The sequence below is a fragment of the Phyllostomus hastatus genome, unplaced genomic scaffold (genome assembly GCF_019186645.2).
Source record: "Phyllostomus hastatus isolate PE091 unplaced genomic scaffold, TTU_PhHast_1.1 phas_contig_551, whole genome shotgun sequence".
Taxonomy (NCBI): domain Eukaryota; kingdom Metazoa; phylum Chordata; class Mammalia; order Chiroptera; family Phyllostomidae; genus Phyllostomus; species Phyllostomus hastatus.
The window spans coordinates 906,050-925,694 of record NW_025333909.1 but is presented as its reverse complement, the minus strand read 5'-3'; the positions used below and the strand labels follow the sequence as shown (position 1 = coordinate 925,694).

Here is a 19,645-nt window from a genome sequence, read left to right as displayed (position 1 = left end):
CTGCTGGTCTTCATTTCTGCAGCCTCTGTGTTTAGGTTGAGTGAGCGCCGCCGCAAACGTCTCCAGGAGCTAGAGGGTCAAATAGCTGATCTGAAGAAGAAACTGAATGAGCAGTCCAAACTTCTGAAGCTGAAAGAATCCACAGAACATACTGTCTCCAAACTGAACCAGGAGATACGGGTATTAACCTTTCATCCATGCATTTACCCTGCTGAAACTTACACGCATAGGTGTTCCATTTGGAATTGTACTATAGAGGTGTTTTCAGGTGAGAAAGCAGCAGACAGGGTCACCATTTCCAGTGTGTGAATCTCCACAAATGTCCCTTTTGCAGGACGTTGTTCTAGCAGCTATCTAGAGTGTGAATAACAAAACCCTTCTTTGACATTCAGAGTGTCATGTTAGATTCTCTGAAACCAAAGGGCAAAGATACCTTAATATTTAGTGGTGATATCCTGACCACCTTCCATGGTCGTGTGAAATAATTTCATAAAGTTGTTGCAAAATGACAGACACCTAGAGAAAATTTTCAGTTATTGAACGTTCAGTGTGTCTGCAAAGGGCTGGTTATAGGCCACTTGTACTGAAACCTTTGGATACAAAGGCAGCTAGGTGGGTTTGTCCTGAGGCTTGGTAGATATTTCCTTGAAATTTCGTTTATATACCACGAATTTAGGGTTTATAGGGTTTATGGATTTAGCTTGTGGGCACATTTTTGTTTTTATTTCTTCAGAGTGTTTATTTGTGCAATCTGCGCCTGGAAACCCTGTGCAGGCACAGCAAGGGTTTCCAGGTACAGACGCAGGCAAGCCCGATCTGAAAATCTGCTGGCGGCCTTCTCAGCTTACTTTGCGCTCTTAATGGTCAGGCTCTCCATCTGCACATCAACCTAGAAAAAAAGGCACGTAACTAATACTTGTACTGGTTTTTGTTTTTGTTTTTCCAGGTGATGAAAAACCAGCGGGTACAGTTAATGCGTCAGATGAAAGAGGATGCTGAGAAGTTTAGACAGTGGAAGCAACAAAAAGACAAAGAAGTAATCCAATTAAAAGAACGAGTAAGTAATGACCCTCCTCAAAAGTAATAAACCCTTCTCTGGGCTAATGAACTTTAAATCATTTTTTTTTCTTTTTAATACTTTTCTTTTTTTAAGGTTTTTATTTATTTATTTTTAGAGAGAGAGGAAGGGAGGGAGAAAGAGAGGAAGAGAAACATCAGTGTGTGGTTGCCTCTCACATGGCCCCGAGTGGAGACCTGGCCCGCAACCCAGGCACGTGCCCTGATTAGGAATCGAACTGGTGACCCTTTGGTTTGCAGCCCATGCTCAATCCACTGAGCTATACCACCAGCCAGGGCTAAATCATGTCTTTTTAAAATAAGTTCTATCTCTAAACATGTGACACATTCATGAATTTAATAGCTACTTATTAAATGTCTACTATGTGCAAGGTACTACCCAGTAGATACCACAGAAAATAGAAAGATGAGTAGCATGTGAACTCTGCCACTGAAGAATGCCTTATTTAAGGGGAAGATGAGACATAAGCATGCTTTTCTCCAATATAAGGAATAAAGACATCTCTGCTTTACAAATGATCTGAAACACCACAGTAATTCAGAAAGGGAAGCGCACTTCCAGTTGGAGTGAAAAAGATGAAAGGTGAGCAGGCCTTGGATCACAGGGCGGGTTTTCATAGAGACAAGTACAGGCATTGCGGGGGGGGGGGCCGCAGGAGATGACGACTTTGTAGGCGTGTTCAGGGGATGGCCAATGGCCCGGGGGGGGCGGGTGGAGGATGCTAGTAGAAGATTCCACTGGAAAGACAAGTCGAAGCTGGACTGTTAAAGATCCAAGAAGCGGGAACTTGATTTTGTTAGCCAAGTAAAGATTTTTAAGGTTTTTGAGAAACAGCGTGATCAGCTAAGTAGTGCTTTAGAAAGATAGGTCTGGGAGTAATATGCAGAACAAGCTGAAGTATTAAGAAACCGGAGGCCAAAACATAAGGTAAGAAGACATTGTATGTTCCAGAAAGAGAGTACGGGCCTAAATTAGAGTCGTAAGTGTTCTTGGAAAGGGTATCAATTTGGAGACGCTTTTAGAATTGGCCAGAATGTGATATGTCAAGAAATAAGGAGAGATATACTTCAGAATGGCAGCACGCAGGAGCTTCATGAACTCTACTCAGTAAGAGAAGTACAACTGCTAAAATTTATGAAAACAACCACTAAAAATCTCTGGAAACTGTCCTAAGGACATACAGCAAGTAAACAATTATCCAAGACTACTGCTTAATCTCAGTAACAACAGCAAGGGTCTGTGGCATTTGAACCACCACCAACTCCCCCTTCCCCCTAATGACCCCGTACCTCTAGTCTCTGGCTGTGGTTTCTCCTGTTTCATCCCCCTTGGCTCCATGCTACTGAAGCTCTGTTTCAGGCGAGGGCAGCCAGGAGGTCTGGGTGTCCCTTCTTCCACGCAGCCCCCATGCAGAGGGTGAAAGCTCGACCCCTGCTGTGCAAGGCTGGGAGTACAAGGGCCTGATTACCCCAGCCCATCTAACCATAGGGTGTAGGTTCCATGTCCGGAGAGGCAAGCCAGAAAAAAAAATAGGGTCTACTGTCCCAGCACAGCACCCTACTTAGAACAGAAATGTCACTCAGAGAAGAAGGCTGCTGTGCCTGCCCCCAGGCCCTGAGCTGGGGTGCAGAGGTTCTGCCCATGGGCGAGCAGCAGGCCACAGGCTCAGCCATAGGGTACCACCTTCTGCAAGGAGACCGATTTCATCTGGGGAAAGAGTTTGGAGGAATTAAAACCTAAAGGTGCTGTCAACCAAGAATCTTACAGACAGCAGTTTTCTTTCAAAATTGAAGGCAAAATTAAGACATTCCCAGCTAAACCAAAGCCAAGATCTACCTTACAAGAAATACTAAAAGAACTTCAGACTGAAAGCAAGTGATACGAACAGTAATTTGACTCTGCACGCACACACAGACAAAAACAAAGAGGGGCAATAAAGGTGTCATTCTAAAAGACTGTAATTGTATATTACTTTTCCTCTCATACCTAATTTGAAAAGCAACTGTATAAAGTGATATGTATGCAATTGTATTGATGGGCCTATAATATATAGAAATGGAAAATATTTGACAATACCAGGTAAAGGAGGTGGCTGGGAGCAAAGTCGTATTTGAGCAAGGATATGACATCAGATGGTAAGAATCTACAGGAAGAAATAAGGAGAAATGGGAAGGGTCAATACGAACAAATTCTATAAATATATATTTGCTTTCCTCTTAGCTCAGCTTGTTTAAAGGACATAAATTATATAAAGTGATAATTATTATAATATATTTTGGGGGTATAGATATAATATGCATAACAATAACAGCACAAAAAAGGGAAGAGAAAACAGAGCTCTACAGGAATAACACTTCTAGATCTCACTGGAATTAAGTTAATATAAATCTGAAGTACATTCTGGTATGACGTTTATTATAAGCACTAGAGCAATTACCAAGAATGTAACTCAAAAACATAGTGAAATAATGATTCAAGTAATTAATATGCTGTAGTCATATTCACTTAATATGAAAGAAAGCAGTAAAGGAAGAATGAAGGAACACAAAAGATAAAACAAAAAGTAAACTTGAAAACATAAATCCAGACATATCAAGAACAACATAATTGGAATGGATAAAACAGTCTCATAAAAGGCAGAGATTGTCAGACTGAATTTAAAAAACCCAAGGTCTATAACGAAATATGCTGTCTACAGAAGACATGTAATGGACTCAAAGATACAAATAAGTTGAAAGTAAAAGGATGGAAAATGATCCGTCATTCACACATCAACCATAACAATGCTGAAGTGGCTTTACAGGCAGAATACACTGTGGAACACAAAATGTTGCTGGAAATGAAAGGGAACATTTTATAGTGATAAAAGAGTCAATCCCTCAGGAAGATATAACAATTATAAAAAAATGCACCTAACAGAGCCCCAAAATACACAAAGCAAACACTGACCAAAATGAAGGGTGAAATAGACAAATGAAAAATAATATTTGGCTATTTCAATACCGCGCTTTCTTTTTTTTTTTTAATTTTTTTATTGTTCAATTACAGTTGTCCCCCTTTTCCCCCATTGCTGTCCTCACTCCTACATTCAATCCTCCCCAGTGTCCTTGTCCACGGGTCCTTTATACGTGTTTCAATAATAGAGAGAGCAACTATACACAAGATCAGCAAGGATATAAAAGACTTCAAAAATATTGTAAACGAACTAGGCCTAACAGACATCTGTACTCCAATTGACAACAGCGGGCTATATATTCTTCTCAAGTGCACGTGGAACATTCTCCAGGATAGACCATACATATGTTAGGCCATAAAACATGCATAAATAAATTTAAAAGAACTGAAATAATACAAAGTATGTTTTCCAACATATTTAGGAAATTTACAAATCTGAGGAAATTAAACAAAGACACAACATAATGGAACTTATGTTATGTTATGGGATGCAGCCAGAAGATGCTTAGAGGGAAATTTATGGTTGTAAGTGCCCATATTAAAAATAAAGGAAGAGCCCAGGCTGGTATAACTCAGTGGATTAAGTGCAGGCCTGTGAATCAAAGGGTCACTGGTTCGATTCCCAGTCAGGGCACATGGCTGGGTTGCAGGCCAGGTCACCCAGTAGGGGGGTGCAGCAGGGGCAACCACACATCGATGTTTCTCTCCTTCTCTTTCTCCTTCCTTTCCCCTCTCTCTAAAAAGAAATAAATAAAATCTTTAAAAAATGAAGAAAGACCTCAAACCAATAAACTAGCCTTCTACTTTAAGACACTGAAAAAAGGAACAGAAAACTAAACCAAAGCTAGCAGTTAGAAAGAAATACTGTATTAAAGGTTAGAATAGAAATTAATGAAATAGAGGGTAGAAAAACAATGGAGAAAATCGATAACACCCAAAGTTGGTCCTTTGAAGTGATCAACAAATACAAACTTTTAGGTATGCTTCATAAGAAAAAGAGAGAGAAGATTCAAATTACTAAATTTAGGAGTGAAAGAGGGGCCACTGCTACTAACGTTTCAGAAGGAAAAGATTGGAAGGGAATATTATGAAAACCATATGCCACCAAATTAGAAAGCCTCGATGAAATGGAAAAATCCTTGGAAAGATGGAAACTACCAAAACTGAAGACGAAATAGAAAATCTTTACAGACCTGTAACAAGAGATTAAGTTAGTAGTTTAAAACTTCCCAGAAAGCAAAGCCCAGGCACAGACGGCTTCACTAGTAAGTTCTATCCGACATTTAAAGAAGAAATAATACCTTTTGCGACAGCATGGGTGGACCTGGAGGTTATTACACTAAGTGAAAAAGCCAGTCAGAGGAAGACAAATACCATGTGGTCTCGCTTATATGTGGAACCTAATGAACAAAATAAGCAAACAAAATAGAAATAGAGGCATGGACACATGGAACAGACAGACAGCTAGCTATCAGAGGGGAGGGGGGCGGGATGAAAGCAGGGGAAGGGATCAGCCAAAGGACATACATGCATGCCCACAGGCACAGACAGCGCTGTGGGGATGGCCAGAGGGAAGGGGGGACAGCAGGGGCTGGGTGGAGGCCAACAAAGGGAGGGAAAATGGGGACATCTGTAATAGTGTCAGCAATAAAAATAAAGAGAAAAAAGAAACAATAGTAAAAACAAACAAACAGGAAATTACCCTTATAATAAAAATATCTAAGGTGAATGTAGATCATTACTTAGAAAAATGTAAGAAAAGAAATGATACCAGATTTTCAGAAATTATTCCAAAAATCAGGGAGAACACTTCCCGACTCATTATATGAGGCCAGTGTCTCCCTGATAACAAAACCATGCGAAGACATCCCAGGAAGAGAAAACCACAGGCCAACATCGCATGAATATAGATGTGAAACTCTTCAACATAAAACGAACAAACTGAATCCAGCACCATATAAAAAGAATGACACACCACGACCAAGTAAGGTTTTAAAAGAAATGCAAGCCTTCTTTAACATCTGCAATCAATTAAGGTAATACACCGTATCAGTAGAATAAAGGACAAGAACCACACGACCATCTCAATAGACACAGAAAAAGCATTTCACCAAATCCAACATTCTTTCATGATTTAAAAAAAAAAAAAACACTCGAGAAACAAGGGGGAGAAAGAAACTTCCTCAACCTTATAAAAAGGCATTAATGAAAACCCTGCAACTGGCATCATCCTCACTGGTGAAAGAACAACTTTTACCCTAAGATCAGGAACAAGACAAGGATATCTGCTCTTGCCATTCTGTTCAGTATTGCTCCAGAAGTTCCAGCCAGGGCACCTAGACAAAGAAAAACATATAAAAAGCATCCAGATTGGAAAGAAAGAAACAAAACTATCTCTGTTAGCAGATGACATGATCTGCTTAGATTTTCTTGTATATAGAAAATCTAAACAACTATTAGAATACGCGAGTTCAGCAAAGTTGCAGGATTTAAGTTCACCATATGAAAATCAGTTGTTTTCTATACATCATCAACAGTTTAAAAATGAAATTAAGAAAACAATTCCATTTATAATAGCATCAGTAAGAATAAAATACTTGGGAATCAACTGAACAAAATATTCGTAAGGCTTAGACACTAAAAACTACAAAACATCATTAAATTAATTACAGATCTAAATAAACAGAAAGATAACTCATGTTCATGGATGGGAAAGCTTCATATTCTTAAGATGGAATTCTCCCCAGATTGATGTACAGCTTCAAACCCAATCAAAATTACACCTGGCTTATTTGCAGAAGTTCACATGTGGATTCTGAAATTCATATGGAAATGCAAGTGACCCAGAATAGTCCTAACATTCATGAAAGAAGAAGAAATTTGAGATATCACATCTATCACCTTTTTTTTAGTGTGTTGAGAATACTTGAGATGTACTCTTGCAGCAAATGTTAGGTATACAATACAGTATTATTAACTATAGTCATTCTGCTATACCTAGATCCCCAGAACTTAGCCATCTTATAACTGAAAGTTTGTACCCTTTGACTAACCTTTTCCCCATCCCAGTTTCTGGTAACTAATGTTCTGCTCTCTGGTTCTATGAGTTTAACTTTTAGATTCCACATATAAGACATACAGTATTTGTCTGTCATCCATGTTGTCACAAATGGCAGGGTTTCCTTCTTGTTTGTGGCTAAATAATATTCCATTGTGTGTATATATCAAATTTTCATTATCCATTCATCTGTTCATATCTTGGTTATTGTGTATAATGCTGCAATGAATATGAGAATGCAGATATCTCTTAAAGATACTGATTTCATTTCCTTTGGATATATACACCCAATAGTGGGATTGCTAGATTTTATAGTAGTTCTATTTTTAATTTTTTTGAGAAATCTCTTCTTTTCCATAATGACTATACCATTGAAAAACTCTTTAGTTACATTATAAAGTTTAGTTTTAGTGAGCTGAATAGCAATTAAAAGTCTGGCTTATTTTTTCCTCAGGACCGAAAGAGGCAATATGAGCTGCTGAAACTTGAAAGAAACTTCGAGAAACAGTCTAATGTGCTTAGACGTAAAACAGAGGAGGTAAGAAAATCCAGGCTGCTGAGTCAGGCAGATTGCGTAGATGCTGGCAAAGCAGTATCCCTTAAATGAGCCAGTGTCCTGAGAAACCAGGGATGCCAACCTTGCCCAGCAGTTCCTAAGTCTTGACCCCTGTTTATATGTCAGGAAATGTGAGCAGATAACCTGGTGAAAGTGGTACTATTCATGTAAGGATTTTTTTCTAATCGGACTTGCTTCTTTCCAAAACATCACAAAATAATATTGGTATGTGACATTTCCAGATGCTTTCAAGTGTGCAGTACGTCCTTGAAATGTGCGTGGCCTACCCCCCTCCTGCCCCAGGCTCTCAAGCGAGAACTTTTGACCAGTACAGGCTTTGGAGCCTAGGAAAGGTGCACATTTGACATGGAGACTTAGAAACTTGGTTCCCATGCAAACTCAAGCCATAGACTTGTTTTCTTTTTCTTTACTAATATGCTGGAAATGAGAATGTTCTTTTTGTCCTGCAATTCAACATTCCTGTGAGCTGTTTTTATTTAGGCAGCAGCTGCCAACAAGAGGCTCAAGGATGCTCTCCAGAGACAACGGGAAGTTGCAGATAAGCGGAAGGAGACTCAGAACCGTGGGATGGAAGGCACCGCCACGCGAGTGAAGGTGTGGACAGTTCGCACGGCCATTTCTCTTTTGTGTACTGGGGACAGGAGAACAGGGGAAATCGCTTTCTTTTCATTTAGAAGGAAGCCTTGCAATCTGAAGGCCGACCTGAAAGCCTTATTTCCTAAAGCAGTGAATACATGAGTGGTTGTCAAAGACAAAGAGTAGACAACCCTTTCTGTCCCTGCCCCTCTTGAGGTTCAGTCAATTTCTTGGCAGTGTTATTGAGGTATAACTGACCTACGGTAAAGTGTGCATATTTAAAATGTACAATTTAATAAGTTTTGACACAGATATGCCCCCATGAAATCACCATAATCAAGATGACATCAGTGTCCATCACAACCCAAACTCTGTACCCTTTATAATCCCTCCCTCTCCCCCGGTCCACTCTTCTACCCCCCACCTCAATGTAACCATTCATCTGCTTTCTGTCATTATGTATTCATTTTTAGAATTTTCTAGATTCTTCATTTTTAGAATTTTTAGAATTTCTAGACTCTTCATTTAGAATTTTCTAGAATTTCTAGATTCTTCGTTTTTAGAATTTTCTAGAATTTCTAGATTCTTCATTTTTAGAGTTTTCTAGAATTTCTAGATTATTTTTAGAGATTTCTAGAATTAATTTTCTAGAATTTTGTAAGTTTTAATCATAGAGTATTTTTTTTCTGGCTTCCACTCCACATAATTAGTTTGACATTGATCCGTGTGGTGGTATTTATGAATACTTCTTTCCTTTTTTTATTGCCAAGCGGCGTCCCATTCTATAGAGATACCACAGGGTTTTTTTAAATTCATTCACCTATCGACGAACTTTTGTTTCTAGTTTTTGACTACTACAAATATTGTACTGAACATTCATGGACAAGTCATTGTGTGCGTACATGTTTTCATTTTGGGGGATAGAAAACCTAGGAGTGGAATGGCTGATCTAATAAGTATGTATTTCAACTTTGTTTGTTGTTTATGAACAACAGAAATTTATTTCTCACAGTTCTGGGGGCTGAAAAGTCCTAGGTCAAGATGCTGGCAGATTTAATTCCTGGTGAAGGGCCATTTCCTGCTTTATAGATGGCGGTCTTCTCCCTGTGGCCTCACATGGTCGAGGAGGATGCGTATTTTTACTTCTAAGCAACTGCCAAATTGTTTTCCAAAGTGATTGCACCACTTTACATTCCCACTAACAACGGATGAGGGTTCCCCTTGCTGTATTTTCCCAACAATATGTAGTTTGAATATGGTCAGTCCTTTCAATTTTAGCTATTCTAGTAGATGGGGAGTAGTACTCCGTTGTGATTTCGTTTTCATTTCCCTAATGACTAACGACGTTGAGCACCACTTCATGTACTTACTTGGTATATATGTTATGGACTATCTGTTCAAATCTTTTTCCTGTTTTTAATCGGGTTGTATTTTTTTCTTATTGTTGAGTTACAATTCTTTATATGCTCTACATATATTCAGCAAACGGTTTTTTTTAAGATTTTTATTTATTTATATTTAAGATTGTATTTATTTTTAGAGAGAGGGAAAGGGACGGAGAAAGAGAGAGAGAAATATCAATGTGAGAGAGAAACATCGATCAGTTGCCTCTCTTACACGCCCCAGCAGGGGACTAAACCCACAACCCAGGCATGTGCCCTGACTGGGAATCAAACCAGTGACCTTTGGCTTTGTGGGACAACGCCCAACCAAGCCACACTGGTCAGGGTGCCTTTTAGATTTCTAACAGTATCTTTTGAAGAACAAAGCTTGAATTTTGATGCCATCCGATTTATTAGAATTTTTCTTTCATACTTGAAAGGCTTTCATGTTCTATTTTAAAAATCTTGTGGGGGGGAAATGCAGACAACCGTAAATGAACAACAATAAAGTAATTAAAAAAAAGGAATCTTGAAGGTCACAAGGTGTTCTCCTAAGCTTTCTTCTAGAAGTTACATAATGTTAAGCTTTATCTTTAGGTCTGTGATTCATTTTGACTTGACACCTTTGTCAAAGTCAATTGTTCATAAGTGAATTTCTAGATTCTGTTCCACTGATTTAACATGTCTATCCTTGATTACGCCAGCTTTGTAATAAGTCCTGAAATCAGGCAGTATTATTTTTCTAAACTTGTTATTCTTTTTCAAAATTGCTTTGGGGTGACTAGGTCCTTTTCATTTCCATATAAAGTTTAGAAACAGCTTATCAATTTGTACAAAAAGTCTGCTGAGCGTTTGAGTAGGACTGCTTAGAATTAACAGATATATTTGAGGAGAACTTACATTTTAACAGCATTGAGTCTTGTTCCATGAAAACACTACACCTCTTCATCTAGCTAAGTCTTCTATTTTTCTCGGCAGCGTTTACATTTTCAGGGTACGGGTGTTACACATTTGTCAAATAATATGATATATTCTTATGAGATTAGAAATGATTTTTTAATTTCTATTTCCAATTGTTTGGATGCACTTGCTGGTTCTTATAGCTTTTTTGTGGTCCTTAGGATTTTCCACATAGGCAATCATGGCAACTGCCAATAGGGACAGTTTTATTTATTTCTATTCTGTATGCCTTTTTGTTTTGTATTTTTAGAAGATTTTAATTTACTTATTTTTAGGGAGAGGGACAAACAAAGGGAGAGAAGCGTCAATGTGTGGTTGCCTCTTGCACACCCCCTACTGGGGACCTGGCCTGCGAGCCAGGCATGTGCTCTGATTGGGAATCGAACCAGCGACCCTTTGGTTTGTAGGCCAGCACTCAATCCACTGAGCTACACCACCCAGGGCTCAGAACATGCCTGGGTTACAGACCAGGTCCCCAGTATGAGGCATGTGAGAGGCCACCAAACATTTATGTTTCTCTCCCTCTCTTTCTCCTCCCTCCCCCTCTCTCTAAAAATAAATAAATAAAATCTTTGTAAAAATTTATTGGCATGAAGTTATTCATAATATTCCCTTATCATCCTTCTAACAACTGTAAAAGCTATATTTATGTCATCTCTCTCATCCATGTTATTGGTATTTTGTATCTTTTCTCTTTTTTCCTAATCAGTTTGGCTAGAAGTTTGTCAGAGAACCAGCTCATTCTTACAAATGTTTAAGGTGCTAAGTTTTATGTTACATATATTTTACCACAATAAAAAATACCCAAAAAAACTTCAGCTCATTGATTTCTGATCTTTATTATTTCTTTATTTCTGCTTTGGATTTCATTGGCTCCTACTTTTTTTCGTTTCTGTTTTCAATTTTAATTTTTATCTTTTTCATTTACACTTGACATTCAATATTACATTAGTTTCAGGTACGCAGCATAGTGGTTAGATGCTTATATGACTCTCGAAGTGATCCCCCGATAAGTCTAGTACCCCCCTGGCACCACATGTAGTTATTGCAATATTGACTATGTTCCCTGCACTGTACTTGACATCTCTGTGACTATTCCGTAACTACCAATTGGTGCAGTACTTCTTAATCTCTTTACCTTTTTCACCCAAACCCTCTTCCATCGGGCAACATGAGGGCATTGACTCGAGTGCTTTCTTCTTTTCTAATATAGGCACTTAGTGCTATAAATTTCCTCTTTAGTAGTCTTTTGATGACATCCCACAATTTTCAATAGTTGCGCTTTCCTATTCACTCAATTGAAAGTACATTCCACTTGCCCTGTTGATTTCTTCTTTGTCCCATGGGTTATTTAGAAGTATGTTATTTAGTTTCCAAATATTAGGGGATTTTCCCAAATATCTTCCTGTTATGGTTTCTAATCTAATTCCGTTGTGGTTAGAGAACATACTTTGTATGGTTTGAATCCTTTCGAATTTATTGAGACTTATTACGGCCTAGAATATGGTCAACCTTGGCAAATGTTGTGTGTACTTGAGAGGAATGTGTACTGTGCTGTCGTCGGATAGTATTCTATAAACGTCAGCCATGTCTATGTGATCAACTATGCTATTCATTTCTACTACATCCTTTTGTCTACTTATTCTATCAGTTAGAGGTGGGTATTCAAATCTCCATCTAGAATTATGAATTTGTCTTTTTCTCCTTGTAGTTCTGTCTGGTTTGCTTCATGTATTTTTAAGTATATTTTCTTGATTATGCTATTACAGTTGTCCCATTTTCCCTCCTTTATTACCCCCTCCTGCCAGCATTACCCCCCCCCCCATTAGTTCATGTCCATGGGTCATACATATAAATACTTTGGCTTCTCCATTTCCTATAGCACAGGTGGCAAACACAAGACCCGTGGGCCGAACCCGGCCCTCCACCTTGTTTTATCCGGCCCGGCACCTTGTTTCTACCCACCAGCAGCACCGAGCTCTCACTTAATAGTTAAGGAGTAGTTACATTTATACAGTCCTAAGTAAACAGTAGTTACATTTATACAGTTCATTCGAACCATTGAAGGCAACTGCAAGGCTGTTGTGGCCCCCGGTGAAAATGAGTTTGACACCCCCCTGTCCTATACTATTCAAAACCTGCCCTGCTCTATTTTGTGCCCACCAACTATGCTTCTCACTCTGTATACCTTTTCCCCCATTCTCCGCTCTCCAGGTCCCCGCTGATAACCATCCATGTGATCTCCATTTCTGTGATTCTGTTCCTGTTCTGGTTGTTTGCTTAGTTTGTTTTTTATTTTGTTTTTGTTTTAGGTTCAGTTGTTAATAGCTGTGAGTTTGTTGTCATTTTTACTGTTCGTGTTTTTGATCTTCTTTTTCTTAGATAAGTCCCTTTAACATTTCATATAGTAAGGGTTTGGTGATGATGAACTCCTTTAACTTGACTTTACCTGGGAAGCGCTTTATCTGCCCTTCCATTCTAAATGATAGCTTTGCTGGACAGAGCAATCTTGGATGTAGGTCCTTGCTCTAACAGTATGTTTTGTGTAGGCAGCATGTAGTTGGGTCTAGCTTGGTTAATCCAATGTTACAATCGGTAGGTTTGGGTCTATCATCTTGCTATTTGTTTTTTATTTTCCCCATCTGTTCTACATTCCCTTTTTCCTTGTTTTCTGGCTTCTTTTGGATCAATTGAGTATTTTTATGATTCCATATTATCTCCTTTGTTGGCTTATGTATGATTTTGTTTCACATATTTTGGTGCTTCATTAGGGGCATAAACAAGGATTCAGTTCTCTTAAATAATTGACTCCTCTGCCATTAGGAAATTACTTTTTTTAATCCTTGGTAATATTCTTTGGTGTAAATTCTACATTACTTGATATTACCATATTCACTCCCGGTTTCTTTTTTGATTACTCTTATCATGATATATCTTCTAATGTGAAAGTGTTCTCAGGGATGATTACTTTTTAAAAAGCTGAATTTAGTTAATTTTGTTAGCTTCAAAATGTTTCATCTATCCAGTTTAAAGATTAAGAATGGGTATTGCCCTGGCCAGTGTGGCTGAGATGGTATGGAAGCTTCATTCCATAACCAAAAGGTTGTGGGTTCGATTCCTGGTCATGGCACATACCTAGGTTGCAGGTCTGGTCCCCAATCCAGGCATGTATAGGAGGCAGTTAATCGATGTTTCTCTCTCTCTCTTACTGTGATCCTTTCTCTTCTCCCTTCCTCTCTAAGAGCAATGAGAAAAAAATGTCCTCAGGTGAGGATTAAAAAATAAGAATGGATATCTATTTATTAAGTAGACAATCAAAATATACTTTAATTCTGTATCATGACTAGATAAGGACAAACCTTAAGGAGAAAATGGAGGTGATAAAGACAGGCTACAGAGAAATGTAGGGTATCCGAAGAAAGATTTTCCTGCAGAAAGTCTCTTTCTTGTGACCTTCTGGGATCTTGCTGTTAAAAGCTCTCAGAGAGCTATTGGGATTTTTGATGAGTGTAGGCACAAATGGAAACCTCACTTCTAGTTATGTGAGCTCTGCTCTGAGGGAAATGAAGTCTGGATCTGAACCCAGCCCATGGGCCAGAGATTCCTCATCCCTAACCCAACGTCATTGATTTCTCTTCTAGAGCTGGCTTGGAAATGAAATCGAGGTTATGGTCAGTACTGAGGAAGCCAAACGCCATCTGAATGACCTTCTTGAAGACAGAAAGATCCTGGCTAAGGATCTGGCTGAACTCAAAGAAAAACAGGAATCTGGGGAGAATCTACCTCCTAAACTCCGGGTAAGTGTCCTTATAGAAACATTTAACCAATGATCAGACCCTGCACTCCCCACACACCCTGACTACCTCGGAGGGTTATGTCCCTGTTTAGTACTTCAACCCCATTCCCACGATTCTTCTTTACAGAGGCGCACATTCTCACTTGCTCAACTGCCTGGTCAAGTTTCTGACTCAGAGGATTCCATTACAAAGCAGATTGAAAGCCTAGAGACTGAAATGGAACTCAGGTAATGGGACTGCCCTAAAGGCTTTATAAAAAGGTATGCTTGGCCCTGGCCGGGGGGCTCAGCTGGTTGGAGCGTCATCCTGTACACCAAACGGTTGCAGGTTCGATCCCTGGTCAGGGCACATACAGGAGGCAAGCAATCAATGTTTCTGTCTCACATCAGTGTTTCTCTCTCTCTCTCTAAAGTCAACAAATATATCATTGTCTCTCTCTAAAATCAATAAATATATCATGGGGTGAGGATTTTCCAAAGAAAAAAATTATGCCTGGAATCAAAATAGAGCCTATCAGTCCAGTGATTCAGAGGCTTTGTGATGGTGGAGAAACAAGAGAAGGTAGCAAATGTCTTTTTTTTTAAGTAGACACACCACTAGACATGTTAGATGCATTTTCTCATTCAGTCCCTCCCTATGACGTATACTTTATGAGACATGTATTATTCTTCTCACTTTAGAGATCTGAAGTTCACAGACCTGAAGATACTTGCTAAAGGTGATACAGTGCTAGGATTCGGAACCTGGTCTAACTGCAAAGCCCATGCTCTTCATGCTGCACCACAAATTTTGATGCAGAACTGACTCAACACAAAACTTTAGGGAGCCCCCAAAAATGATAGCAGAAGAGCAACAACATAGAAGTAGGAGACCTTTAGAGATCAACAGCAAAGGAGATAGAACAGAACATATAGGTAAAGCACATAACACAGTACTTGGCATATTAGAAGTGCTCATTGAATGTTCTTCTCTTTCTCCCTGCCTGGCTCTAAGACCAGAAATTATGCTACACAACCTGTCTAATCACTGCTGTCTTTGAAGTATCTATGAACTGGAGAAGAATCAGAACTTAGATATTGTATAGTTTCTTAGGATCATTGAATTGCATTGCCCAGAAGAGCCTGGAGATCTTTCCTTTGTTTTTAGCAACACACACTAGCTTTTTATCTTTGCACACATCTGTAAAGTCAGCATTTAAGTTCCTACTCCGTGCTGCAACGGGTGCAGTTGGGACATATAGAAAAAATAGGTGGCGTCATCCTTGCTGTCCAGTGGAAATAGTAAACCACTGATAGCTTACAGTTAGCCATGGTGAGAGAATTTACACCACAGAAACCAGCAAAATCTATAAATCAGGTCTAAGGTTTTGGATTTGTTTGTTTTTTTAATTGCTGGTTGTTAAAGATATACCTGCATACCACTGCACATGAGTAAATGATTACCTAAATGTAGGGCAGGTGCCAAATAGAGGGCAATCAGACAGAGGTGAGTTTAATCAAGAGAATTTTCCAAAAGTTGATGAGCCATAAACTAAAATTTGAAATCAGTGAGGGACGTGAATTGTCAGAAATGACAGGAAAGGGCATAAGTGTAGGAAACAATTCTGAACTGTTCTGGCCCACCTCTTCCAGGAAGCCTTCCCTGACCCTTCATCCCTCACTAATCTCCCTCTTCTCTAAACTCCTGCAGAACTTACAGTACTCAGTCATGCAATACAGGCGATATATGTTATCTTGACATTGAGTAACTGTTTTACGTTTATTAGTCTCGTCAATCTAGAAAGATTGTAAGCTTGTTGAAGAAGACTCCGTATTAGACCAGGGTTCTCCAAGTGTGATTCCCAAACCCCTGGGGGTCTCTGAGACCCTTTCAGGGACTATGAGTGATCAAAACTATTTTTATCCCTGGCTGGTGTGGCTCGGTAGATTGAGTACCAACCTGCAAACTGAAAGGTCACCAGTTCGACTCCCAGTTTGGGCACATGCCTGGCTTGTAGGCCAGGTCCCCAGTTGGGGCCATATGCAACAGGCAACTGATTGATATTCCTCTCCCTCTCTGTCTCCCTCCCTTCCCTTCTCTCTCTAAAAATAAATAAATAAAGTCTTTACAAAAAGAAGACTCAAATAAATGGAAAGACACATTTTTTAAAAAAGAAACTTGTCAGTCTTGTGGCAGGCACTTCAAGGTAACCTCTCACAACACTAGCCATAGGTATCAATTTGGTCTTCAATTCCAGCAAAGAGCACCCACCTATTTGTTATATTGAGAATTTTTTTTCCTTCCACTCTCCAACCTGAATCTTGTCCCTGCGTAGGTGAGCCAGCACCGTATCACTATCTGAGCTCATGTGACCTCCAGATGAGGTCACATTAGTCAGTGCACCACTCAAAACCCTCACTAAAACAAATCTTGCCAGGTCCCACTATATGACCCATTTATTTCAACCAGTATGTAATTTAGTGAAGCCATTTGAATGCTCTTTGGAGTCGACTTTGCACCAGGCTTTGAGAGAATGCACATCCCCACAGCTGCTGAGCACACGTACTAACCAGATGATGTAATCATTGTTTAAAGGATATTTAACTGCTACTTCCTTCCATAAAACTCTTTGCAGTTTCTCCTCAGATCTCTTCCCCTGTCCTTGGTGTTGAAGCCAGTAACAATAAGGCTCACTGTTTCTTTCCCTGAAGGAACGCTCAGATTGCCGACCTCCAGCAGAAACTGCTGGACGCAGAAAGTGAAGACAGGCCAAAGCACCGCTGGGAGAATATTGCTACCATCCTGGAAGCCAAGTGTGCCCTGAAATATTTAATTGGAGAGGTAAACATCACTCTTCCTGCCAGGGATGAGGGGTCTGGCTTGGTAGGTTGCAACACAGTGCTAGCCTGAAATACTGTCACTGTGTGCTATTGTCACTTTTCATGGTAGAAACCGCAATGACACTCACCTCAGAGACATGATTTTATAGGTAAGAGCTGGTGTGAGCACGGGCTCGCTAATAAACATTTGCAGCTATTCTTAGGAAAAGATCAGGATGCCATCCTTAGGCCACTACTTAAACATCAGCTATCAATCACACTGCGCTACTTTCTAAGACACCTGCGAGGTGTCTATTCAAAAAGTTTCAGATGCAGTTTAGCAAAGAGAAAGTCATCTTGGACATACAGCGATTCCTCTGAAGGAAAATCCATCTTCACTGACCTTCAAATAATCTATCATCTCACATTGTCACAAGAGGAATCAAAGATGATCACCGCTGCTGATTGAGGCAGTTTCCTCTGCAGACGAGCACGCAGCCCCCTCCAACTCTGCGAGTTTGCGCAATGCCCCCCTTGCTGCATTTTGTGTCGGGTTAGCAGATTTGCCCTACCAAAGAAATCCTGATTAGTCTCGTGAACACCAGGGTTTGTGACGTTCACCATCCGGGCTAGTAGAGAATGTCTAAGTAGGCCAACATAGGATATCAATCTAGCCTGAAGAGCCGGATCTACGGTCTCAGCTAACGTGTCTACGAGTTTCAACATGTGAACGCAGACATCCTGACATGGGACATAATTGGCCATAAGGGTGTGTCTTATGAATGTCTCTTTAAAATTAAGGAAGAACTGCTTAAATGTCCGAATTGGGAGTTGTCACCCACTGTTCACGTAGGGTTTATTCTTGCCACGAGGCAGAGCAAGAGATTGAACGACCTTTGTGATGGTCGTTGGATAGCTCCAACTTATCTCAGCAGAAATACCAGCTTTTGGCCTGGGTGGTGGTGTTACTATTCAATGGTAGACTCCATGCGACGCGCAAGCACAAGAATGGACTTGGACGTGGAGTAACTGGTCTTGGTCCGTTTGAAGAAAACGGACGTTTGCCTGCCTGAGGGGTGGGGCAAGGTCATTCTCCAAACACAGTGGTCTTCTTTTATCTCTTCCAGCTGGTCTCCTCCAAAATACAGGTCAGCAAGCTCGAAAGCATCCTCAAACAGAGCAACGCCAGCTGTGCCGACATGCAGAAGATGCTGTTTGAGGAGCGAAATCACTTTGCCGAAATCGAGACAGAGTTGCAGGCAGAGCTGTTCAGAGTGGAGCAGCAGCACCAAGAGAAGGTAAGCTGGCGAGCCAAGAGCTCTACTGAGGAAGAGACCACCATTGCTTCCTGCTGTTAGTTTAAAAAAATAATAGCAGGGGAGCAGGGTGTGACATTTCCTTCAAAAGACCACGCAGTCTTTTCCCAATTTGGCAAAGGGGAAACCTGAAACAGAAAGAAATGATTTGTCTCACGTTACACAGGCCAGTGACAAGCGCTCTTAGCCTCCATCTTGGTATTGAGGTTAACGTGCGTGGCGACCGCTGCGGTCATGCTTGCTCCTGTCTGCTTCAGGCCATGAGAGCAAAAGAGAACAGTTCACACTGCTCCATCGCAAAGGACTCATCGGGCGCACTGCCTGGACTGGGCCGCATTTCCTGTTTTCTCTGACTCCTGTGGTTCCCTTGGGTTGTATCTCTCTGTAGGTGCTGTACCTTCTCAGCCAGCTGCAGCAAAGCCAGATGGCAGAGAAGCAGCTGGAGGTGTCTGTCGGTGAAAAGGAACAACAGCTGCAGAGCACGCTGAAGTGTCAGGTACAGTGAGGCCAAGGTCCCCAGGGCTGGGTTCCACGGGCCTGGCTGAGAATTGTCTGTGTCGGACCGTCGTACTTACAGCAGAGAGTAACTATGTACAGAAAAGGGTTGGTAATGGCAACCCCTACTGCTTCGTGGCCCTAGTCGATCAGTGGAAGGGAATTTAGAATGTAGCCACACATAGAAGAACCTCCTTGTTGGCCCAGAAATGACAGTACATACTCCATCCCAGACTCTGAGGCCTCCTGGTTCTTTGCCTCAACTCTGAGCTCTCAACAGTTGAGAAACTTAAATCATCCTGTAGAATCCTAGGGGCATTCAGCTGTGTCTTCCTGAGCCTGTTCTTCTAAGCTGAGACCTGACATGTCGCTGAAATGCCTGGAGTCTAAATTTCTACCCGAGCCTGAGAGTGCCACACCCTTTAGCAGCATGCCGGGGCACTGTTTAATCCCGCTTCGGATCTTTTTCCTGACCCACCTGTCTCTGGTTTCCTTGGTACCTCCCATCGAACATGTAACCAAACTAGTTAAAGCCGTATGCATGAATCTGGTTGCCTTCAATGCCAGGGACTTGAATCGGGCTTGTTATTAGAGTAGCAGATACACTGCCTAGCCTACGTGGGCAATGGTGAACAAACACATCTGGGGCTTGG

The 19,645-nt window shown here is 40.5% G+C and overlaps 1 protein-coding gene across 2 annotated transcripts in view; it reads left to right on the top strand.

The window, feature by feature from the left end:
• KIF4A (kinesin family member 4A) overlaps positions 1–19,645 on the top strand; it is a 107,872-nt gene that overhangs the window by 74,502 nt on the left and 13,725 nt on the right. For both annotated transcript variants that reach the window (XM_045847500.1, XM_045847501.1), the window contains exons 17-25: positions 36–180; positions 947–1,057; positions 7,546–7,629; positions 8,149–8,262; positions 14,228–14,383; positions 14,510–14,610; positions 17,074–17,203; positions 18,309–18,479; positions 18,886–18,993. In XM_045847500.1, the coding sequence (XP_045703456.1) occupies positions 36–180; positions 947–1,057; positions 7,546–7,629; positions 8,149–8,262; positions 14,228–14,383; positions 14,510–14,610; positions 17,074–17,203; positions 18,309–18,479; positions 18,886–18,993 (1,120 nt within the window). The remainder of the gene's footprint in view (positions 1–35; positions 181–946; positions 1,058–7,545; positions 7,630–8,148; positions 8,263–14,227; positions 14,384–14,509; positions 14,611–17,073; positions 17,204–18,308; positions 18,480–18,885; positions 18,994–19,645) is intronic.